At 38.8% G+C, this 26,681-nt stretch overlaps 1 protein-coding gene across 1 annotated transcript in view; it reads left to right on the forward strand.

Annotated features, from left to right (window-relative positions):
• Window positions 1-1,489: 1,489 nt before the first annotated feature.
• The window catches only part of slc25a22a (solute carrier family 25 member 22a), a 35,026-nt gene continuing 9,834 nt past the window's right edge, over window positions 1,490-26,681 (forward strand). Inside the window, exons 1-5 of the mRNA XM_063003536.1 lie at window positions 1,490-1,634; window positions 21,967-22,114; window positions 22,604-22,723; window positions 23,714-23,769; window positions 24,014-24,104. Coding sequence (XP_062859606.1) covers window positions 22,095-22,114; window positions 22,604-22,723; window positions 23,714-23,769; window positions 24,014-24,104 — 287 coding nt within the window. The 5' untranslated portion in view covers window positions 1,490-1,634; window positions 21,967-22,094. The remainder of the gene's footprint in view (window positions 1,635-21,966; window positions 22,115-22,603; window positions 22,724-23,713; window positions 23,770-24,013; window positions 24,105-26,681) is intronic.

The following is a 26,681-nucleotide window of genomic DNA, read 5'->3' on the forward strand; positions in this document are numbered from 1 at the left end:
TTATTAACTACATTCTCTATTGTTTTACCCCAAGGGCATTCTGATGGAAACCCGTTTACCCGCCGAGGTTAAGGATTAAAGTCGAGACTGCAGTGCCAACGATGCTGCTCCTGCCGGATGTGACGGGTCTGGAGTAATTGCACTAAGAATGACAAGAACTCACTACAGACTTTATTAAAGATTAGACCGAATAATAACTCTATTATTATTATTTCTTTCTTTCTTTATTTATTGCCAGTTATAACTTTTAGTTCATTTAATTCTGTGTTTGTATGATTTGTGTAAATCGTGTATTTATTTAAAGTATCCTCCAGACCACCAAGGATGGGCCCTGCTGAGTCTGGTTCCTCTCAAGGTTTCTTCCTGTAATTTTCAGGGAGTTTGTCCTTGCCACAGTCACCCTCGGCTTGCTCAACAGGGGTTTTTGTATCTGTTGGTCCTGGATTTTGTAAAGTTGCTTTAAGACAATGTCTATTGTAAAAAGCGCTATATAAATAAAGTTGACTTGACTTGATTTGCAATTTTCGGGGGTTGGGGGTGGGTGGTTTAGGGCAAGGATTAGGGCTAGGATATAAAACTAGAAAAATCTAGAGCGTTGAGTGTTCCCAGGATCAAAGGTGCCTCAATAAGTTTGAAATGAAAAAAGCTTGGCTTGACCATGAACCTACCTTAGGTTGGCCATTCGGCTTAATCATACATCTGAGCAGATAAGGCTTTGGTCAGAAAGGTAAGAAAAAGCCCTATCATCAATTCCCTGTGACAGGGTGGCACCCTGCCCGTGGAGTACTCCTACTTTGGCTATAGTTGTCCTGGTAGTGCAGGACCCACTGTGACCTTAATTGGGATTAAGCAATTAATTAATAATGGTATGTTTATGGTGTTAGTCTTTTAATTATTGGGTGGAAAAAAGCTATTTAACAGACTTTATGTACAGGTGTGTGTTTGTGTTTTTTTTTATAGGTTTTCCTTCCACTGCAAGTAAGTAGAGAAACAGATGGACTACAGTCAGTAATTGTAGAACTACAAAGTGCTTCTATATGGTAGGTGGAGCTGATAAAATGGACAGTGAGTGTAGAAACAAGGAGGTGGTTTTAATGTTATGGCTGATCGGTGTATATGACTAATAAAGGCATTGTATTTTATTAAAACATGCAGAAGATACATTGGCTACTCTAAGTTGAGCTGGTTGCCCTTGGGTGTGGCGTCAGACCCACCGTGACCCTGACTAGGATGGATTGGTTAGAGAGAATGAATGATGCAAGATCATATCGGCCTTGTTGTTTTACCTCAAGGTTACGGAGTGCGATTGTCGTCATGGTGACACCACGCTCAAAGCCCCGCCCCAGCGCTTACTCCGGCTGCAATTCCATCTTGATCCAGAGGGGGAGCTCTTTTCTGTCCTGCTCTTCATATAAGCGCTGGATTCCGTTTTTCTCACCTATGCTGTGCTCCTCCTCGGCTTGTCCTGTACTGTCCTTCTCTTTCAGCCCTTCTCATCACACGCTCCTCTTTAGCTTTTATTTATTTAAGGGACTGAAACACTAGTTTTGTTTGGCAGATTGAAGTGCCGGAGTGGACTGGACGAGATTACAGACACATCAGGTGTTAAACATAACGGGATATACAACACCACGGTATGACTATGATCAATTATTCATTACCTGCTATTATGTAGTGTTTATCGTTTAGATCGGGATCAGTGGTTTGGGGTGAAATTTCATCAGGTCCGCTATTATGGATGAATTTATGGAGTATGTATGTATGGAGCGAGTGTTTTCCCGTTATGTGACGAGGCGTGATTCTCTATGAAAAACCCCGCTCCTATTTGAAGCTTTGCTGCTGTCACATGCGATACTGTCATTTACATGATGTCTTTACATAGCATTGATTTTAGCAGTCGTTCAGAACATGTTAAAGTAGGATATATTCTTTCTCCTTATACACATCTGACTGTTAACGCGATTCATCCTAACACACAGAGCGATCTGTTTGTAATCCGATATTTCTAATGAATTTCTCCATTGTGGTTATGTATAGTATATTTATATATGCATGGTACATTATTACTGATTGCTTTACTTATTGCTTTGCGTGTACCGCACGCCTTGTATTTTTCCTCTCTCTCTCTCTCTCTCTCTCTCTCTCTCTCTTCTCACTGATGTCTATACATTTATAGGTATACAGACAGATGGGTGAGGATGTTACTGATAAAATGATGCACCGGGCACCAGCGCGACTCTCGTGCGCGCTCCCGATTGCCTTGGCGCGCGCTCACGACTGACATAACGTGACCGTCTGTGCAAAATCAAAACTAGTAGATTTCTAACATTATAACATGAATTCTCGTTTTTTTTTTCTTTTGCGAGCCGTTTCCTAATCGAAAGTTTAAACACTAAGCGATTGACCACGTTATGTTTGTATGGTTTTCATGAAAAAAACAACTCGCATTTAGACATTCTACATAATGACATTTATGAGGAGAAAGGTCAGTAGGCCTAAGCACAACTATACACATTAAATTCATTAAAGTCATGTAGGCACAAGGTTAAGAAAGTGAAATATTCTACATTTGAACTGCCACCAGACAAACATTGATGTATAGATGAAGGTATTACAAACTGACACCTTTCACTTTTAAAAAGTATGCTTATATAAAGTTAAATGCCTCCTGATACATATCATACATTACTTCACAGACCAGTGGGAACATTTTAAGGTGTCAGGAGCACAATGCCCAAGGTTATGAGTGAACTCTATCTCCACAGGTGAACAGTTAGCCTCTTATCATCTGTATCAACTTTAGCTAACTCTATGTAATTACACTAAGATGAATTTAGATGAATTAGATGACCACCTTCCTAATATTGTGTTGGTCCCCCTTTTGCTGCCCCATACGCAACAAACTGTGATGCACTGTGTATTCTGACACCTTTCTGTCAGAACCAGCATTACCTTCTTCAGCAATTTGAGCTACAGTAGCTCTACTGTTCGATCGGACCACACGGGCCAGCCTTCGCTTCCCACGTGCATCAGTGAGCCTTGGCCGCCCATGACCCTGATGCTGGTTTACCACTGCTGGTTTACATTCTTCCTGCTTCTAACAAATCAACTTTGAGGATAAAATGTTCACTTGCTGCCTAATATATCCCACCCACTAACAGGTGCCGTAATGAAGAGATAATCAGTGTTATTCACTTCACCTGTCAGTGGTCATAATGTTATGTCTGATCGGTGTATTTAAGTTACTTGCTGCCTCACAAAGATGTTGTAAAACTGCTTCCTTACCATGACCAGTTTGGACTGTGACACTGGGTCTGGGGTGGCACACGGTGGCTCAGTGGGTAGCACTGTTGCCTCACAGCAAGAAGGTTCTGGGTTTGATCCCAGGTGGGGTGGTTCAGGTCCTTTCTGTGTGGAGTTTGCATGTTCTCCCTGTGTCTGTGTGGGTTTCCTACCACAGTCCAAAAACATGCAAGTGAGGTGAATTAGAGATACAAAATTGTCCGTGACTGTGTTTGACATTAAACTTGTGAACTGATGAATCTTGTGTAATGAGTATCTACCATTTCTGTCATGAATGTAACCAAAGTGTGTAAAACGTGACATTAAAATCCTAATAAATAAATAAACATTGGGTCTGAATAATGAGGGAGCATAAAGTTCTTCCTCAGCAGTGAAGGCAATGCCAGCATTCAGTGCGGCACAACTTTTCTCACAAAAAATATTAAATATAGTGGACAAATGCTGAAATCTTTTCAAATGTTAATACATTCTCTTGATTTTTAATTTGTATAAGGGTGTACAAGTGTAATTTACTTGCAAATTTAGGCTTGTCAGTGTTTCAGTACATGGAGTGTTATGTAAGCTGGCATCCTAGTGGGTTGTGTCGCCTCAGCTCATTTGTTAGTAAGCTAAAACTCACTAGGTTTTTAGGCAGATGTGTGCATGCTGGAGTCAGATGAAACCTTTGATAGAAGATTAAATATCTCAGTGTCATAGTGGTGGTCAAAAAGCCCCCAAGTGAAAAACTCATGTGGAATAACAAGTTTTTTAAAATGCCCAGACAGCAGATCTTGCAGCAGTTGCTTCAGGTAGAATAAAATGACGTGTGTGTCCGTCTGATCACTTTGCTGGGGTCAAAGGTTTGTGTTAAACATTCCTGGCATGTTTCCCAGCAGAAATTACGTTGATCATCAAGGCCATTTCCCAATCCTGTGGTCCTGGCTGAGGCTTTCGGTATGAGCTAGATTTGAACTGTATTACAGTGCTTAATCAAATAGAAAATCTATGTACTGCTTCTTAAGCTTGGTTAAGTTCAGTGATTGAGCCATAATAATAGTCACAAGGCCAAAATACTTACATTTTTTACAAACTGTAGAGATTGTGTTAACTTACTTTAGGAAAGAAGGAAAACTTGGAATTTGATCAGGGCTGTCCATACTTGAGATTGTATGAACACCTTTGATTTAAACTGTAGGTGATTGCATGTCACACTTAAGCGGCTGTAAAGATTTTCTGTACATTTTGAGCAAAACATTTCATAATTACAATAATACATTCTAACTATTTCAATTACCCATATACTATGTTATGTTATCATATAAAAGTTTTACCTACAGTGGATTCAGGCATTCAGACCCCTTGATATTTTGAGTCTTGTGAATTTTATTTTGAATTGATGTAATTGCCATTTTTACTCATCAGTCTATACTTAATCAACCATCACGACGAAGTAAAATACGTTTTTATAGCTTTCTGAAAATGAATTCAATCTCAAAAAACTGAAATCAAGAACCTGAAATCAAGTGTCCTTGGATGCACCTCTACAAGCTTTGCGTACCTGGATTTGGGCAGTTTATCCCATTCATGGGATATTGACTTAAACTTAATCAGACTGGATGGCAAATTTCTGTGAGCTGTCATAATGAGGTCTCACCACAGATGTTCCATGGGATTTAAGACTGGGCTTTTGCTGGGCAACTCCAGGACATTTAAAGACATGCCCCAAAGCCACTACAGTGTTGCTTTGTATTCATGCTTTGGGTCTTTATGCATTGTTTGTTAAAGGTAAACCATCATCATGTTTTAGGGTTTCTTCAAGGATTTTCCTGTATTTGGGTGCATTTATCATTATCTTCATTCTTACCAGTCTTTCTGACGCTACTGAGAAGCATTCCCATAGCCTAATCCTTTCACCACCATGTTTTACCAGTTACATGTCACTTAGCAAAATTCCAAAGCAGGTTTTCACTTTGTCATTATGAGTGACTAAGTGTAGATTGATTGAGAGCATTTGTAGCTGACAGCTACAGGGTTTTGGCCAGGAGCTGATGCTGTACAATGAGGCCACTCGAATATCACAGCACCAAACTCATCAAACCATGTCTTTATGGACAGAAGTGTGTATTTTTTTAAGAAATGGCCTTCCCCAAACTGTTGCCAAAAAATGCAAGCATATTATTTATTTATTATAATAATATATGACTTTATGCACCTGTTAGCAATGGGTGTTACTAAATCACCTTATTTGTAATTATTTGGTATTATTAGACAGCATAGTAACCATAACACCTGTGCCAGACTTTAGTGTGGGTTTAGAATCAGTGCAGAATAAATGTATGTAAATGAAAACCTGAGAGGGCTGGAGTTTTGCATAACTCAGCATACTCAGAAAAACATGCTACACCCAACATCCTAGCACTTGACTAAACAGGTGCTCACGTAGCACAGAATTGTGGTGAAGAGGGATGGGAATAATTTTACTTTGACTCTGTGACCTCTTACCTTTGGATGTGCTGAATAGTGTTTGTATCCTGTGTAGGTTGTAAATGTATTGCACATTCCTGCTTTGCTATGATTTAGCTTAATAAGCAAGTTGGCTGCTTGTTGCCTGAAAACTGACTAACCAATGGTTTTTATATCATTTAACCAAGTAAATATTGGTAATATTTAGAAGTTAATTTATTTTATGTAATTAACAAAAATCTATCTATTTATCCATCTATCCATCCATCCATTCATGAAATGTGCAACATTAAAGTGTTTTCCAGAAAAGACCTAAATTATTTGTTAAATGATTTGCTAAATGTGTTATAAATTAAGTATTACAATACTGAAAGAGTGTCCAGTTAGTACTGTATTTGATGACTATTTTGATGAATACATGGCATGCATTGTGGGACACAACCCTCCAAGCTTGGAAAGGGGGTGAACATCCTGGCCAAGGTGTCGATCCCAACTCAGGTTAACACACAATTCTAAATGAATTTACTCACTGATTTGTGATTTAGAATAGCCAGTTTCATTTCTGATTATGGACAGAAACCAAAGTGTCCAATGGATACTCACATGGACACAGGGAGAACATGCAAAAAAGGTATTGATCGGAACTAAGGATTAAACCCAGGAGAAACTATGCTTTTATAATTCTAAAACCTAGCCAATAAAAACTTAAACACACTACAGAAGTAGGTGAATGCTTCATGAGGTACATTATGTTAGAGAACTCTAGGGGTGCCTATAATTAGAGGCATTTTACCCATCTTTACCAAGAGTGCCTACTGTAAAATGGCAATATTTCATTTTCTTTTCCTTTTTTGTTTTTCTGTCTGTCTTAGTTGCATTCCTTTCTTCAGCACAGAAGTTATTAAGGCAATCAGTAAGCACTATCACTGATTAGCACTGGTTTGTTTCTCCTGCGATCGATCTCTTGATGAAGTACACATTACCTAAAGAGTTAGTCTCCTTTGTCTCCTGTTTGTGCATTTGCTTGGTGTTTTTGATTTTTTTGGTGTTAACACCAGGACTTGATGAATTGGATGTCAAAGGTGGCTTTAAAAGGTTGCAGATGCATTTATACTTGCATATCTTTATTTTTTTTCTTTTGGCTGCTCTTGTATTTATGGTTGTCACAGCGGATCTGGTCTGCATACCAGTTTTTACGTATGATGTCCATTCTGACACATCCCTCCTATCTGTCAGGCTTGGGAACAGCATTAAGAGCGCACTGAGAAGCGCACCTCTTAATTTATGCATCTGGATAATTAGATACAAATAGATTGGGGAAAAGGGAAAAATGCATACATAAAAGTACAACAGGATATTAAAATGTGTTTGTAAAGATCTAAGAAATTCTTTCAAACACATTTATTTATTTATTTATTTAGCATTTTTTCCCCCTCTACTGATCTCTTCTTACACACCCACACCTTGGTGGATTTGCGGGTGAGACCGGCTTCGCGCACGGAGAGCCACGCCCCGACCTCTGCGCTCCTCAACCGGTGTGCAACCAGGATCCTTACACTCCTCTGTTAAACCAGGATCCTTACACCCCTTTGTTAAATTCGATCATTTCCCACCCTAGCAGACTGGAGGCCAGTTTTGTCTGCTGCAGGCATTAGCCAATTATGCCTGCTAGAGAGCACCCAGCCAACCGGTAGCAGAGCCGAGACTCGAACCTGGGAGTTCAGAATCTTGGCGCTGGTGTGCTAGCGCCACCTGAGCGCCCTACTGAATCACATTTATAAATGTTGGAACAGAGGAATGCTTGCCGCTGTTATTTCACTGTTTCTATTAATGACAGTTTTTAATGGTTTGGGAACTGAGGACAATAATTGTTGCAGATTGCAAGTGGAATTTTTGCCCATTCTTGTTTGATACAAAACTTCAGCTAGTCCTAACATGGTAGTCATTGTCTGAATCTGTGCTCATGATGCACTATACATTTTCAATAGGAGACAGATCAAGAGTGGAGGCAGTCTTGTAGCACATGTTGAATGAGGCCTTGTGGCATTGTCTTGATGAAATAACCATGGACCTGAAAAATGTGCAATATCTTAGAATTCCTTAAATCTTTTCACAATATTATGTAAAGTAGATGCTAAATTATTTGCAGTTTTGCATTGATACTAATGTTGAACTGATTGATAATACTCTTACAAAGTTTGGCACAAAGTAGTGAGCCACAACCCATCATTGTAAAGACAGATGCTTTGGTGGATCCTCCTTTTATACCCAATCATGTTTTCCTCACCTGTTACCATCACCGTCATCTGTATATTGTGGATTTTTAAAATGGTGTAACTTTAAATATATTTTGTTGCTGACATCAAATACAACATTTGTTTATTATTAAAAAACATAATTAAGTTGGTTAGCCAAATTGTTAAAAGTCATGTCATTGTACTTTATTCAGGTGAAAAGGACATATGTGGCAGATTCTCACTGCTCTGGATGAAAGCACCTGTTTTAATCATTAAACCAGTTGCTTTTGGTTGGGAATATTTCATGCACTAAATAGTAAAAGGTGACGGGGCTTATTAAACTCCTAGAGACAAAATTATTACACAGCACATAAATGGAAAAAGCTACAGAGTCATAAAAAAACTCCTAAACATGTCTGTTAATATAATTGTTTGTTGAACCATGAATCATCTTTGGACAGGTGTGACACAAGATTTCACAACCTGTTCTCAGACTAATGATAAAAAAGGTCAAGAGATAAGCTAGTAGTCACAGGAAAGAGTTGCAGGAAATCTACAAACAGTAAGAACAATAGAACAACACATTATGCAATAAGCATTCAATTCCACTCGTCTTCCTTCCAATGCAAAATAGATCAGATACTATGCCGAAAGGATTAGAACAAGATTAAACCGCAATGCTGCAAATAAAGCTAATTATCTTTAAGTGTAGATATCTGGAAGCTGTAATTGCCAATATCAGTGTTGCAGCTTTATTATTGCTTCTAATTTGTGGTGTTTAAATACTTTCCCCATATTTATTTGTACTTTTTAAACATACATTTCTTTGTTCTTATAAAATACAGGATTTGTGTACATTTAAAGTGGCCATACACACTGGAAATACATTAACAACCCCAAATCAGAAAAAGTTGGGACAGCACTGAAATTCCTCCTGATTCCTTGAAACTTTTAATGATATTATGCACTGTAGAGGGAGAAATATGCAAATCCCTTCCAATCTTTCTTTGAGGTACATTGTTTTTAAACATTTCAATCATTTTCCCACGCATTTGTTGACAAACTGGAGATCCTCTGATCATCTTTGCTCATCAAAGCTTTGCTCAGCCTTTTCAGAATGCTGCTTTTGTACCAAACTGTGATTACAATCACCTGCTCACATCACCTGTTTGGAATCACATCATTATTTAGTTTTTTCACCTCATTACTAGCCCTAAATTGCCTCCGTCCCAACTTTTTTTTTGGAATGTGTTGCAGGCCTGAAATGCAGGAATGGAGGTATAATAATAAATGAAATGAAGTTGAGCAGAGAGAACATGAAATATCTTGGGATCAAACTGTCTGCAATCAAATAAAAGTCAAAGTAAATGTAAGGAACACTGTGTTTTTATTTTATTTGCATTTTTCATACTGTCCCAACCTTTCCTGATTTGGGGTTATAATAGGAGCATACGTATATAAGCATTATTGTACCATCGTGAAATTTTTGTGGTTAGATTTGGCACCACATTAATGCTTCTTCCAATGAAACTTTTAACTAAAATTGTAAAACTATTCGAATCTCAGCCATGCAAACCAGAATACTCCATGGAACGTTGTCTAAGTCTTCTTTCCTCTTCTCCTTTCCTTTAAACATGATTATAAAAACTTATCAAAGATTACACTAAATTACTAGGTTTCTGAAATATGATTATATTAGTTAAATTGAACTATGGGGCTGAATTCAAGCAAATGGGCACCTGACTACAAATTAGGACATTTATATATTTGGCAGATACGTCACTCTTTAAAACTGCTTAAGGCACAACAATGCAAAGTACTTGTGTGAATATAACCTGAAAAACTACTGGCTACATAGGCTGTACATACATACACAGTGCCAAGAAAGAGCCTTTCCCTCTCTACTGATTTTTACTATTAATTCTAAAAGATAAGTTAAAGGTATAAATAAGGGTATAAGATAAGGGCAGTGATAGCTCAGTGGTTAAGGTACTTGACTAGTAAACAGAAGGTTGCCGGTTCAAGCCCCACCACCACCAAGTTGCCACTGTTGGGTCTCTGAGCAAGGCCCTTAACCCTCAATTGCTCATTGTGTAAGTCGCTTTGGATAAAAGTATCTGCTAAATGCTGAAAATGTAAGTAAGTTTCATTAATTGAAAGAAAAGGTTAACCAACACCAGCTGACCCTGTGCGTAAAAGTAGTTGCTCATTTAGTCACTCAGTAAACTAGTTAAAAGTTTGTGAATTTGTTTGTAAAAATGTGAATGTTGAATCTAAATATCAACTAAATAGAACCTTTCCAGCAAAGAAGAGTATCTAAAGTCCCTCCACATGCAGCACACTATACCAACATTAAAATAAACTTTAGAAGAGAAAAGCATGAAACTCTGATAAATTCTCTTAAAAGTGTTTGGCCCACCAAAATCTATTCACACAAAAGTACCCAGATGAATATTTGAGGAACTGTAACCCTTAATGACCCCAAGTCTTGTGATAATGTTTTGTGTTCTGATGTGTTTTCAAGTGGACCGTCCATTTACAACTGGCAAAAAGTTAACACAGAATTCTACAGTAAAACCATCATACTAACAGTCAAATATCCACAATTAGAACTTCATTCAAATAGTCAAATGTGTGTGAAGGGTTTGCTGCTTTAGGGTCTGGGCAAAATGCTATAATTGGCAGAATCATGAATTATGCTCTGTACTAGAAAGGCTTAAAGTAGAATGTCAGGTCACCAGTCCTATATTTAAAGCTTAGGTGTGAATAATTTATGCAACAAGACAATGATCCAAAGCACAACTGCACCTCTAAATGCCTTTAAAGAAAGAAAATTATGGTTGTAGAATGACCTAGTTCATGACTTAAATCTCAGTAAGATTCCATGACAGGACCTTAAATGTGCAGTTTATTTCTACTGTACTATGATTTCACTTTTGTTTAAATTAGGAAACACTATATATTAATAAACCAAAAACAAACATAAATGTTTCCCCTGTCTGGTTCTATGCACTTGGAATAGGCCTAACCCCACACACACCCCAAATATAACATGACCATGCATCACCAGTAAAGTTAGTGAACAGCATGCAGTTGTAACCGTAGTGGTTAATAAAAAAACAACAACTATTCCTTGGTGCTATCTAGGGCTGGGCGATATATTGAGATTTTATAAAATATCGATATATTTTCATACGCGATATAAGATAAGACAATATCGCATATATCGATATAGATGTTGCGTTCCAGTTAGATCAGACAGTTCGTCTTTCTCTTCTCCCAGTTTGTCTCTGCACATGTTCACCTGCCCCACCTCTCTCCCTCACTGAACACAACTCGCCCCGCCCCCACCGCTTCACCAGTAAGTCCTGCAGGCAGCGATAGCATGGAGACGGATAAAGACGTGACAGAAGCTATGGAAGAGGACGGTTCGAATTCAAAGTGTCAGATGAGCAGCAGAATAATGTATTCTGTAGAGAATGCCGAAAACAAGTCCAGACAAAAGGTTCCAGCTCCGTGTACCTTCATTCGTTTTTCACTTCAAATCCCAAAGTTAAAAAACAAGAAAACGAGTCGTTATTCGTTTCAAAAACCAATACAAGCGCATGCACGCGCTGACATGCACGTATTTACTTCACATTAAGTGTTGAGAAAGTAATAATAACGTAGCGGTGCGTCTCCTGTTGTTCTGACTCTTGTGTTTGTATATGTGATGTGCATATACTTGCTCTATCTGTAAATACAAACATTATGGGGATTTCTGTACTGGATGTTGTACGTGGTCGTGTTAGTTTATACTAGACGATCGCCCGACGTCCGAAACGTCATTTATTTATTTATCTTCTATTATAGTATTTCTTGTTGTCGGCCAATAAACAACCAAACATTATTAAATTGCATGAACTAACTCTGCAGTAAACAAGGAGCAAACAGCAATTAAACAACAAATAAAGCTGTTAAATAATAATAAAGTGCATGAAGAAGAACGCTGATTAAAATGCATTAAATGTTGTAATAGTTACACAGTAACATGAACGATTAGTTCTGCCTGTATTACAGAACTGAGTTCTATACAGTAAAAGAAAATATTAATGTAAATGTTTATGTTGTGGTGACATATACATAAAGTCTAAAGTCCAAACATGGGGGGGTGGGGGGTTAACGAGGGGTTTACTTTAACGGGGTTTTACTTTTAATGTCACACAAGCTCAGCCGGAAACCGTGTCATTCCGACATCTTCCCTACACACTTGCTCCCTGCGCCCTATAGTGCACCTAACATTCTTAAAGGGCCAGACAATATATTTGTAATTTACATTACACAACAGGAGATGCCTTAGAAAACAACTTTTTTTTTTTCTTAGAATAGCTCTTTTTTTTTTTTTTAAGGAAAAATAATTCTTGTGTGAAGCTTCCCCAGCATGAATATTAATAAAAGTGCCTGTAAAAAAATTGGAACATGTAGCTTTGTCTCAGAAGTGTCTTTTTGTTATTACCTTATGGGATAAAAAAATATCGAGATATATATCGTATATCGCCATTCAGAAAAAAATATAGAGATATAATTTTTGATCCATATCGCCCAGCCCTAGTGCTATCCTATTCCAAAGACAGAAAAAGCCAAAACATTTTACAGCATTTACTGAGGCAGGCACGTGCACAGACATTTTTGGGGGCAGGTGCTCAAGCCAAAAAAAGGGCACCCATCACCAAAATTATTAATAAAATAAAAAAAAAACCACAGAAGAATATTTAACTTATATATTTATTTTTGTTAACAAAAATAATAACTCCTTGACTAAAGGTGACCTTTCCTACACAGCGTTTTGGCCAGGATGCTGTAATTATAAAATATTGTATGTTTGTATCTATTTTCAACACTTTACTGTGAGAGCTACTTGACATTCTCCTGCAAATGTTTGTGCTCACGCTTTTTTTTCTTCTTCAGGCTTTCACATAAAAATAAGTAAGATTTTAAATGAAACAAAACTAGTGAACTTATCTAATTTGTAAAACAGTAAAACTGTCTTTAAATTGTCTGTCTGTCTGTCTGCTGCAGTTTGTCCCGCTCCACCTTCATTAAACATGAAAAACGTCAGTAATTCATTAATGTCATGACCTGTCTGTCTGATGCTGCGGGTCAGAGGAGAAGTGTGTAGCAGCGGTTTGGCCTGGCGCTCAGCACTGCATGAGTGCGAGGAGGAGAGAGGGGCAAGGTGGGAGCTTGTGCGCACTGCGGATCAGATCGGGGCAGAATTCTCACAAGAACTCAAGTAAATGCCCGTCAGATATCAAAACACTTTTGGGGGGAAGTGATGACAGAGAGGGTAATTTTTATTTTTAAATATTGATGAATGTAGAAAAAAATTGCGCTCCAGCAGAAAGGGCACTTTTCTCATCCAGGGCAAAAGGGCAGGTGCTTGAGCACCACTAGGGGTCTATCTGTGCACGTGCCTGTACTGAGGTATCCTCCCAATAGAGGAGGGTAGGTATTGTTTAAACCAGGTTTACTAGCAACACAGTGGTAATTGGTACTATCAAAAATATGTCGATTTCTGTTAAGGCTTCTGGTAAAACTGTGTTTGTTTTTACAATATAAAAAAATTTCATTTTTCTCACTTTCTTTCCAGATTTACCACTTCAGAAGAAACCATGACAACTAAGAGCTAAAAGCAGTAAATCTGATCTGATCATGTTCAGTGTGATCATGTTTGTGCTGTATAGTGCTGTATACAGTAGTAGGGGAGTAGATTTCTTAGATAAATACAATACTATATGCATTCTGATACATGGTGCATGATACGATAATAATACAGTAAAACAAAAAACAATTGAATTCATTTTTAGTGCACTGCCAATGCAATGCAAATAGGTTCAGCTTAGATACAGCATATGTATGGCTGGGCATTGAGGTTGGTCAAGAAAGCCTTGGTCAAGAATTGATGTTGCATTTTATTTCAAAACTGTTGAGTGGGGCTGAGGTCAGGGTTCGGTGCAGGTCACTGTGGTTTCTTTTAAATCAAGCTTTTCTTCATGTCTTTATAGACCTTGCTTTGTGTACAGGGGGACAGTCTGAAATGATTTATTACACCTGTTAGCAGTTTCTGTGCCTGAAACACATTAATTTAATACTCAGAATTAAAATAGGTGTTGTGATGCTTTTGACCATATAGTGTATGTACAGTTTAGTGTGTGAAGTATTCTAGTTTTTATTTGTCACTGATTTAGTATGTATTTGTGTACTACCTTACTTGACTAAGAAATGTCAGAGACTGTCCTCCTAGAGACATAGCACTCGACAAATTAAGGTCTTAATCTTTAACAAAAATATATAATTGCTTGTAACTAATAAGAAGCTGGTCACCATTTTATTAAACTGTAGCTGTCATTTAACCCAGACATAGACCTGTATTCAAGACTTGTGTTGAAATTAAACTGTAAAGTCTATACAATAAAACATTCTCTAATTGGCCTCTTTATGTAGCTGACAACATAGATGACTCGGTAAAAATATAATATCTAAATATCTGATGTTATTTTGGCTACACAGTTCAATGTATAAGTTGTAAAACGTATTATTTTGTACACTATTTAGTGCACAGAATTAGACAGTACAAAGCCATTTGTGATCTGGCCTACCATACTGTTTCTGCTGCTACACAGCTGTGTGAGCGAGCCACATACAAATTGTGCAGGTGTAGTAGATTCTTTGTGTTATTTAAGCCAAATAAAATGTAGAAAAACCAAAAAATTTTAAAGCCAAAATTTTAAAATTGGTTACTAACACATCTATTTGAAGTTTTAACTCTTTATTTATATAGACAAGACCCTGTTTATGTATTGCAAAAATTAGTCACCCAATGGCATGATATTAGACTAAATAAACGTAATTATAGATTGTATATACAAATGTAGTAAAAGATTTCAACAAAACAAAACTCTTTTTTGATCAAGTCACCAAAGCAACATTTTAAGTACCTTGAAACTCAACGTCAGTTGGTTCTGAGACTGGCGTTGAGTTGAGTTATATGTTTTTTTTTTCTCATAAGGATGTATGGGAAACCTGTTAATGCTTTCCATGGTCCCACGGAACTGCATATATTTTAGGCTAATGTAAAATAATGGGGTTGTTTTTGATACTTATATACTGAAAATATAAAAAAAACACTTTACTGCACTTTACTGTTACTTCTTTATTGTTTCCTTTTGCTTCTTAATTAGTGGAGAGAACAAAAAAGCAGTATTATAAAACGGATAGTTCCGGTCCTAAATTCTGATTGGCTGAGCCGTGTTCGAAGCCGTTGTAAAATCCCCGATAAACGCACACCTATGACCACCTCACATCTTCTTCTTCTTCTTTTCCTTGGCCTTTGTCCCATTCGGCTGCGGGGTCGGCTCTCGGTGGATCACGATCCGCTTTGATTTGGCACAATTTTTATGCCGGATGCCCTTCCTGACACTCTTCTTATTTTCTCCGGGCTTGGGACCAGCACCAGCAATGCACTGGTCTGTGCGTCCAGCGGCTAGGTATCTGTAGGACAATTCAGTGTTTCCAATTAGCCTGGTGGCATGTTTTTGGAATGTGGGAGGAAACCGGAGCACCCGGAGGAAACCCACGTGGACACGGGGAGAACATGCAAACAGCACAGAAAGGACCTGGACCGCCCCACCTGGGGATCAAACCTAGGACCTTCTTGCTGTGAGGCGACAGTGCTACCCACTAAGCCACCATGCCGCCCCTATGACCACCTCACATCATTCCATATTAATACGCCACTGAAAAGAAAAAGTGAATGTTATGTTCGCCCTCATGTTGCCTAGCAACACTGTTAACGAACTACCTGGGGTCGTGGAAGAACGCTTTTTGTAAGTGTTTTTGTAAATAAAAACATTTATGAATTGAACATTGTTGTATTTTATTCTATTTTATGTTGACCGCCATTTTATAAAAGCAATAAGCCACTCCGCTTTGCGTTGTGCCAAAACAACCTTCCCCGTGATAAAATCGCAGTAACGCATGGTCTCTCGTGGCTTACTGCTTTAATAATTAAGAGAGGTTTAGTGTTTCTATGTCGTTCTTTTAATACATTAAGTTACATTACTTTTTTTTTTTTTCAAGGTAAGCATTTTAGACTCTCTCGGAAAAGCTGATTCTCACAATTTCTCAGCACCCTGACTGTAACACAAGTTTAAAAGTGAAACAGGAGAAAAATGTAGCTGAACACAGATACATGTGGACACTTTCAGAGTTAATTTGACGGTTATTCTACATAAATGCAGATTCGTCTCATGTTCACATGATGTACATACAAATATATGCTATGTTCTGTTAAATAATCTTTACTCATAAAGTGTAAAAATGATGCAGTATGGCAGTTACTTTTTAAAATACATTCAACTAAGAATTTGTATTGGTGTGTGATCTTATTCAGAATGTGTGTGGCAGAACAGTGAATTTGTTGCGTAAGTATGAGTAAGTGTTATCGAGTCTTTCATGTGCAAGGTTGAACTGATAGTCAAAGTTCAGTGAAATTTCTTAATGAAGTTCACATTGTACCCAGAAAGTAATTTCTGTAATATTTGTCTACATGCTTATCTAATTCTGTCTCAGTTGGACTTATCATGACAGTTTGTGATTGTATGTGTGTGTGTGCGCTCATAAGTATGTGAGTAAAATAGGCTATTAGGTAATACATTTTTGAGCTACTAAAAAAGCTTAAAAAATGTAACTTTAAATAAGGTATATGTTTTCTGTGTAGCTTAGATGCCAAATATCAGATTAAATAACATTTATAAGTTGCTGATGGTGCTGTGCTCTGCTGTGGTGCCAATGCTGAGCTTTCTTTAGTGCTAACATTCTGGTTCTGTTGAGTCTGCAGTCTTCTTATATCACATCCTCTCTTTGTTATTATCGCCTAGTCATCTTTATACTAAAAAAGTAAAATTTATTATGTCTTGTTCCACAATTCACTATTGGGGGCTGGATTTTCATACTTTACCACCGCTTTATCCTGGTTAGGATCATTGCAGGCCCGGTTTCCCCAGAGTCACTGGGCGCTGTGCAACAACACACCCTGGACAGGACGCCAATTCAGCCACCCCCACTTCTTCAGACAGGGTCAATCATATTTGTATGTAGACAGCCAGCTGGCCGATAGCATCACAAAGGATTAGAACCCTGGATCCCAGCAGTAGTGAGCCAGCCTAATTTGTGTGCCATTTAAAAAAAAATATTTTGTTTATGCAATTTTTCCCCCTTTTCATCTGATTTTTTAGCGCGTCCAACTGCCCGATTGCATCACGCTTCCTCTCCACTAATGCCGACACCCGTTCTGATTTGAGGAGAACGAAGCTAACCCACGCCCCCTCCGACACGTGGGCAGTAGCCGTATGCATTTTGTCACCCACACTAGGTGAGTGCATATATGCGAAACAGCCTTGTGTACGATGAGACACACCCGTACTCTTTCCCCGCCTCTGTGCAGGCGCCATCAATCAGCCAGCAGAGGTGGTAGTGCATCAGTCACGAGGAGACCCTATCCGGCTTAATACCCCACCCCTATATGAACAACAGGCCAGTCGTTGTTCATGTGGCCGCTCAGCCCTGCCGGATGGCAGAGCTGAGATTCGATACGATTTATCCGAGTGCCAGTGTTGGGTAAAGCAAACTGTCGTAAACTTGAGCATGCAATCCAGGAGTCAATTTTCTGATTTCAGCACTGACATGGTGCTGATGTGAATAATATCTGCAGCTTAGTGCTGGACATCGTGACCGTCTGTCACTCACTAGCCCACAACTAGGGGCAGTTTGTTTTTTTGAAAGTATTTCTTCTACTTTCAGACTAACTGTGCTTGCTCATGAGCTTAGAGATGACTGTGCACTAATGACAGTTTTCTTTTCATTAAATTATTTACAGGGAAGGCACAAATGTCAAACCTCTAATTCAGAACGTTTACAAATACAGGGTCACAGGGCATAACAAACTCATTAATTTAAGCCATGTATCAGGCTATTTAGTGTTGCCAATCCACTATCTGCATGACTTCAAAAGAGGAAAGCAGAAACAAGGGTACATAACACAGCATAATGTAACCTACCACAACACAACATTGAAATTGGTAATTATTTGTATGACAATTAAAACTGCATGATTGTGACAGTCTGTAATACAGGAAGAAATTTGAAGAATGAAAATGTAATGTTTTACCAGTACAGCATTGCAAGAATACAGCGAGAAGAGTAATCATAGTTGAGCGCGCTCAAATAAAAAAGAAGAAACTAAAGAAGGAAACCTCAGAATAAAGAGATAAACAAAGAACACGATCCAGTGAGAAGGACAAGTTCCAAGAACTCCAAATTAGGAGGCAAAGGACACAGTAATAGAGAGGACTGTAATAAAAGCATTAGTGTTACCTCAAACAGGGAAGCTATTCAGAACAGGATAAGAAGTACAGAGAAGCTTGAAAGCAAGAAAATAGCTAGAGTGAAAAAGACTGATAGTATGTCAGTTAGTGTCTGTGTGTTTCCTGTAGTCTGCTATTAACTTACACAGCGGTGTAAGACACACAAAAGCCTATTTCATGTTCAGAACCCTTGTAACAACTGGGTTACCTTTATCTGTAATGATCCAACTTGGTGTCTTTACCATATGCAGCTACACTTGCCAGGTTACCAGGTTGCACTTTTTCACACATGAATGCTCCAGTGCATGTTGTGAAGTAAAGTAAATACCACGAGGCCTCTTTTTTACCTTAAGATCCATCGTTTGATTGATTTACACAGCACTTTCATTACTCAGTCATTTAAATTTACAGGCATTTCTTCTTTATGGTATTTGTCTGTGCTGGCCTATCCTAGCCTTTCAACGGGTGCAAGGCACACAGTAACACCCTGGACGGGGCGCCAGTCCATCGCAGGGCAGACACACACACACACACACACACACACACACACACATTCTCCTATAGGGCAACTCATTGTCTCCAATTAACCTGACTGCATGTTTTTGGACTGTGGGAGGAAACTGGAGCTCCTGAAGGAAACCCACGCATACACGGGGAGAACATGCAAACTCTGCACAGAAAGGACCCGGACCGCCCCGCCTGGGGATCAAACCCAGGACCTTCTTGCTGTGAGGGGACAGTGCTACCCACCGAGCCACTGCACCACCCCATACATAAACAGAGTAGATAAATTGTTGTTTAACAATCCATAAGAATGCAAATGATCTAAAAATTCCCAAACGCTATTTTGGGAAAAAATAGGCAGTTCCACCACAAACAAAAACCCATCCCAACTGTAAAGTATGAGGGGGGAGCATCATGGTTTGGGCTTGCTTTGCTGCGTCAGGGACTGAATTGACTACTTAGATGGTATTTCTGCTGCACCATCAAAAAGATGATTCCCAGTCTGGATATTCCGAGTGTCTCTCGGTGTATGAACTCGGCTCGTGCAGGTGAAAAATGCAGGCTGTACTGACTGCGTGCCGGAGGGGGCGCAAGTCAGTTGAGTGGCGTCCTCAGTCAGCGGCAAAAGGGTCGAATCAGTATAGAGGACACAATCAGGGTAATTGGACACGATTAGAATGGGGATAAAAGTTGGGGGGAAAAAAGTGGGAAAAAATAGATAATAAAAAAAAAAAATAAAAAAAAAAAGTCTTAGGAGCCCAGACCTGAACTCAAAAATGCTAAAAGATCCCTGAAATTCATTTTCATTGTTGTACAAGACTATATAAAGTGTTGTGCTGCTGGAAATGTTATCTCTATTGATGGAGATTCTACCAATTATTAAATTACAAGGGTTCAAATTCTTTTTAGCCTGTATTGTGAATGATTAATCAGGGAGATCAATAAAACGTTAAGATAAAAAGTAGAATCTGTTTAATCAGAATGTGCTTCTATTGGCTTCTATATAATACTGACTTAAATGAAGACCACCCTTTATAGACTGGCATCCTGTTTAGGTATTGTTCCTACCTGGCACCTAATGTTTCACACGACCATGATCTGAATTAGGAAAATAACTGATTTATATAATTTAGACAACATTTTAGTTTTTTTGTGTGTGCAAGAGCTTAACCGTTTCTTGATATTTCTATACTCAAAAGCTGGTAGTGAAAAAAAGTTAAGAGAGAGAGGGGGAGGTTGATGTGAAAATGTTTGTGGAGCATTACAGTAAATGGCTGAAAGTCAGAGGGGAGGAGATGGAGGGAGGAGATGAAGACTGAAGTGATTGGTTGCTGAAAGGGGTGGAGAAATGGCAACAGTAAAACGCTCTCACATCTGCTCAGCGTCAGAGCCAGAGCTTTACGTGTTCTTTCTTTAAAACTATACTTTTTCTGTGCTGCTTATAGCTGTATTCTGCGTCAGAGCTAGAGAGCAAACCAAACTTTTCAAAAACGTTTACAGAATGACACCAGAGCACTTATGTCTAAATCTTTCTGGCTTTGCTGTATTTGCTAACATAAAAAAAATTCTCACAGCGGTGTTATATTATTAGCAGACTTTGCTATATAAATTTCTTTTATATGATAATGAACTGTGTAGCTGCAGGCATTCAGAAATGCATGCACACACTCACCTAACACTTTATTAGGTACACCTACCCTTCTGTACTGTACATACACTATATTGCCAAATGTATTCACTCACCCATTCAAATAATTGAATTCAGATGTTTCAATCAATTCCATGGCCACAGGTGTATAAAACTCAAGTTCATATGCGTCTGAAGGCAGACGGGCGAACACTTTTGGCAATATAGTGTACATTTACTGGCCATTATAGAAGCTCATCTACCACACAGATAAACATTGTTGATTTATAATTACTGACTGTAGCCACACTCCCCTGTACCACATTTATTTATTTATTTATTATTATTTTTTTTCTATTTAATTTATGCATTTTCTCCCATTTTTCTCCCAATTTATCATAGTCAATTTGTCTTTCGCTGCTGGGGGATCCCTGATTGCAGTCGTGGTGGGTATATTGCTGCTCAAGCCTCCTCCGACCCGCACGCAGCCATTAGCAGAACCCTTTTTCACCTATGCACTCTACACAGGCACCTCTCTATCTGCCAATCAGGGTCCTCACACAGCTTTTGAAATCCTCACCCAGATAGTCCGGTCATCCCACCCTAGAAGAACCGTGTCTGCTGCAGACACTGCCAATTATGCTTGCTAGATGGTGCCCAGCGGACTGGTGGCAACGAATCGAGGAGTTCTGAATCTTGGTGCTGGTGTGCTATCGGAATATCTGGGCGCTTTATTAATCAGAAGAAACCCCATAGGACCACAGTGTACCGTATGATTTTTGGGTGGTGGACCATTCACAACACTGCAATGACACTGACATTGTAGCTCTAAAGTAGTTCGTAATGCTCTGGTATGTGTGTGGCACATTGGACTGCTGGACCACCTGAGTGCCCCCTATTAAGGTGTTTTGAAATCCCCAAAACAATGCTGCACCTAATACAGGCCAATGTAGGACCTCCTTTGATTGAAAAATCGGTTACAAGAAGGGTGACAAAGTGAATAAAGCAGTAATTGTAAAGCCACAAAGTTAATCTATATGGTAGGTGTAGCTTATACGTAACCAATTAATGTATTTAGCAGATAGGTGTACCTAACAACATTCCTGCTGAGTGAATAGAAATTAAATAATAATATTTTTATTTAAATATTACTGGCAGTTGCCTGGATGCATTGTAGTGGAAGACAAAAGCTAAAATCAATGTGCTATTCTGAGAGGCAGGTTACAGTGTGTGTGTGTGTGTGTGTGTGTGTGTGTGTGTGTGTGTGTGGTTGACTATAGACAGGATGAACCTTGTGAACTATTCTAGATTTACACAGCCTTAGCCAGAGAGAAGGAAATGATGTTAGGGAATGGGCACATGAGAATGACTGGGCACATATTCTGAGGTGTAGCCAGGAATACAATGTTCACATTTTTCAAACACCTTTTTGTCCATGTGTGTCTTTCAGGTACCCTCAGTAAACTTGAATAAACACAAACACACTGAAACCATACAGCAGTTTAACTAAAGGACATTCAACACTGACACCCTGAAGAAACTTTCTTACCTATACAGAGGAGTTGCGGTTCGACAGATATGGCTGACAAACAGATCAGGTAATCATGATACCAGTCTTTTCCATTCATTGCTCATTTCTTCATCATCCTGATCAATGTCACTGGGATCAGGAAACTACACGCAAGGCAGGAATATACCCTGGACAGGGCACCAAGCCATTACATGGCTACACATTTTTACCAGTTTACTTTACTAATTTTATAGTCATTATAGTCATATAGCCACTTATTGGAATGGGGAAAGAAAAACCTTCTGCTGGTGAGGTTCAAACCCAAGTTCCTATGACCTTGAAGCACACACACCTGCTTTGTCAGCATGTTTTTTTAATAGTTGTAAGTAATCTGTCTGGACAGATACATCTTTACATAAGATATAAATAACAGTGATCAGACCTTAATAAATGTCTACATTGTACAATGGTCCCATTTAATCATATTTCTATATCATTTATTTCATTTTCTGTATAGAACTCTTTATGATCATTAAAATAAACATTGTTTCTTCTTTCTCTTAATTCATTCTTCCAGTTTGCCTGCCAAGTTGATAAATGGGGGCATTGCTGGCTTGATTGGTGTCACTTGTGTGTTTCCCATTGACCTGGCCAAGACCCGCTTACAGAACCAGCAGACCAAACTCTACACCAGCATGTACGTATAGATCAGTGTCTTTCTACGGAAGTATGAGGTGTAGCCACTTACCTGCAAGAATTGAAAATGAACCCAACTGAAGTATACTTTACCAAGGTAGAACAATACTATGCCGAAAAGCCACTAACAAAAAAGGGCATGAGCACAAAATGGTGGCAAAAACAACAAAAATGGCATCTCTATTCAAAATAAATGGCTTTTCCAGCTGTATGTGACAACCTAGTATAAAAAGAGGACTTGGAGGAAACCCAGAGCCAGCTGGAGGCTGCAATAACTGAGTCAGCAAATCCCAGCCTATCAACCGGTGCAGCATGGGTCCAGATGTGAGCTCTGCTTTAAAAAGGATTGTCACACCACCTCTGGGGCAATTCACTCACCCAGATAAAGAGTGTCTGCATCAATAGCCAACAGAAAACCTGCATCTATAAGCATAAGAGAAAGGCATGTTTGCCAACAATGACTAGATAGAAAACCTTCCACCTGGAGCTAATTAACGGTCAACGAGGAGCTGGTGATCATCAGTTTGAGAGAAACTGACTGATCAATCATATGGGCCTCCTCACCTCCTTTGGCAGCCAAAACCCAACCTGATACACACTTGTAAAAAATCTAGTTTGTTAAGGCAATCTTGGAATTTTAGTGGTTTTAATTTCTGTTTTTTGTCTTTTTAACTGAATGATTACACTTATTTCTCAAAAAACAACACAGAAAGTATACTGTATATATATATATATATATATATACACAACAGTTTAGATCATTAATTTGGTGGTGTAGCACTTCTTTCTTGCAAGGCAGCTTCTACTTCTACGGCAGTCTGAAACAGCGCAGTTGTTTTTGCTGTCATTATGGCAATAAAACAGCTGAAACACATTTAGGTTATTCAACTTTTATGTTCAATGCAATGCACCCTTAATTGGTAGAATTTTACTTCATTGTTTGACTAAAATTCCATTTTCTTAAAATGTAATTGGTGGCTTTTCTGTGCAGGTCAGATTGCCTTATCAAAACTATACGCTCAGAAGGTTATTTTGGAATGTACAGAGGTAAGTGCTTTCTTGGAACTGCTTTTTTAGTCTGTGATTATGCTAGCCTACTGCTGTCAAGATCCGAATTTGAATCCTAGCGGTGCTTTCGGCTGACCTGGCTTCTACAGTACTAGATATAGTCTGCATTCTATTGTTTAACTCTAACAATTTTGCTTGGATTAAGAAATTAATGTCTAATTAAGGTCATTTCTGCAATATGTGGCTGAAGTATGAACATGTTTTTCGTCTTTGGTGTGCTCAGGTGCAGCAGTGAACTTAACTCTGGTTACTCCTGAGAAAGCCATAAAACTGGCAGCCAATGACTTCTTCAGACACCATCTCTCCAAGGACGGGTGAGCCACATACACTCCCTGCCCCTCTTCTGCTCATCCATACAAACTCTTGCCAAAACAAAGCAAGATTTGATACGCGTGCATCTACAGTACATGCTTAGCATTACTGTGCATGCCCACAGTGTGGAACATCTGGAATCACTTGATCATAAGGGAAGGCATTGTGTTACAAAGTGTAGGCTGCTATTGAACGCCAAGCTTTAATATTAAACACAGGCACACAGCAGCTAAGTCTGTGCTCTAATGACAGCACACTCCACTTTTACTGGCCAGGCTGCATGTTGACATACTTCTCTATGGTAACCAGAAACGGTGCCGGTGAATTATTGACAGGTCACGGTATGAATTATTTATTCACGACTGCATGTGTATTTGAGCATGTGTTCCTGTGTGTGTTTGTCTATGTCGGCAAGTACCTATTTGTGATGTAAGCTATCCAGATAGTGATCACATGGTCCTTTTAAGTGCAATATTATGTACTTTATATTTATGTGTATCTGTTGACCTTCTCTTTCTCTAGCATACAACATATTCCTCATTTATATCCACTTATCTATTACCTAATAAAGTGCCTGCTCATGCTCTGATTCACTAAAGTAATTAAGTTGATTAATTGACATGGGGTGGACAAATCATAAATTATATTTATTAAGTTGATTAACATGGGGTAAACAAATCATACATTTTATTAATTAAGTTGATTAATTAACATGGTTGAGCAAATCATGAATTCTATACATAAATGTTATATGTAGTGTAATGAGGAGATTTATTCTTTAGTGTGCCTGCTTTGTCCCAGGTTCTGGTTGGCCAGGAGCAAATCAAGGGTAAAGGGCTTTAGCTTTATTTAACTCAAATGCACAATATGGTAGTTAGTTAATTTGGTCAGTTGTTAAGTCCTTGTGTAAACAACAAAACGAGTAGCAAAAATATTAGTCAAAGACTTACTGCTGCTAATTTTGGGATATACAATTAGTCCTGTACAATTAGTCTAACAGGGTGGATCACACTTCCTCACATAAGCTCCAGGTGTAGTCCTGCACCTGCAAGAACTGAAAGTGATTTGCAGGATGCTTAACCAGGGTAGAAGACTGTGGCTAAAAAACTACAAACAAAAGGATAATGGACGACTAAAGATGATGGCCTAAATAACGAAAACAAATTACCAAATGAAAGACACAAAAACATCCACAGCCCGCAGAGGAGAAAGTGGATAGAAAAGGGATAGAGCAGAACTGAGAATTGGTTGTTACAATATGGCAAGTTACCCTGAGCAAACAGAAAAAAAACTCATAACAAGCTGAGTTCACCTGGCACAGCCCATGCCCAGTGTGGGTCTGAAAGTGAAGTTTGTTCCAGAAAAGGGCCATCACACCACCAGCTGTTTTTTTATGACACCTAAAAAGCAGTGGCGATTTCTTTAAGACTGCAAGGGAAGCTCAGCTTCCCCTAAAATGTCAAAAATTAAATGGTGAAATATGTACAGTTGTGTTAACATTTCATTGACTACAAATGTGTTAGAACACGTTCATCTCGAAGACGAGTTTGTTCAGAATCAGCTACTTATCACAAATCGACTGACTCGAACTTCTCATACATTCCCGGAGTGTCAATGCCCGCAGAAGCTGAGCGTCTCTTCACTTCAATGGGGCTGCATGGGAGGGTTTTTTTCATTGCTTCGAAACTCGCCGGTCATTGGATAAATGCAACGATTTTGTCCCGCCCCCGGACGCTGAGCGTCTCTGGGGGTGAATGGAGCTGTGGGCGGGTCTGGACGCTGAGCTTCTGCAAGATGATTGGAGGATCAGTCGAAAGGCTGAATTCCATTTTGATTGACAGCTATTTTGATCTCTACACCATCACTTAATCACTGGGAGCTTCAGTCCCATCGCGGATTTTGCGAGTGAAGTCGAAAGACAAACTGCATCCCATTTCAGACCATTTTCTTGAAAAGGAACGGAGGGCAGAATTTATGTATAAATAAATTGACAAATTTTATGATGTAAGCCGACAATGAGCTTCCCCTCTTTGAAAGACCAGCAGCTGCCACTGCTAAAAAGCCACCTGCATCACTCTTTCAAAGAAAGCAGGTTGCTAACAGAGGAGCTGGCAAATCTGTGAGGAAGAAACGGTAATAAATAAAATTCTCAACAAGGAGTAGATGACAGTTACTAGTCGATGTCAGTTAGAACATCTGTCAATCATCTGTGCCTCCATCTCCCCGCCAGCCAAATTTGGCAGGGCAGAATGATTGATGATTTTATATCTGAGTCACATACAAACCTATAGCTTGCAGTCTTTGAAAGTGTATAGGTGGGATAGTTTCTAAATAATTGTGAGATGAAACTCCTTTAACACTACACAGAACGTAATAATAATATTGATGAGGAGATTTACTAGCGCTGTGTATCTCTTCAAGCCTGTTACAGGTACTTTGTTTTTGTCACATTACTAAAAACTAGGGAATAATTTACTTACTACCACTTGTGCCATAAAGCCTGGGAGCTTTGATTTAGCCTTCATTTCTGTTTACTGTCTGGTGAGGAGTTAGCATGCCCCATGATTGTGTGATTTTCC

This window comes from Trichomycterus rosablanca, chromosome 1, assembly GCF_030014385.1.
Source record: "Trichomycterus rosablanca isolate fTriRos1 chromosome 1, fTriRos1.hap1, whole genome shotgun sequence".
Classification (NCBI taxonomy): domain Eukaryota; kingdom Metazoa; phylum Chordata; class Actinopteri; order Siluriformes; family Trichomycteridae; genus Trichomycterus; species Trichomycterus rosablanca.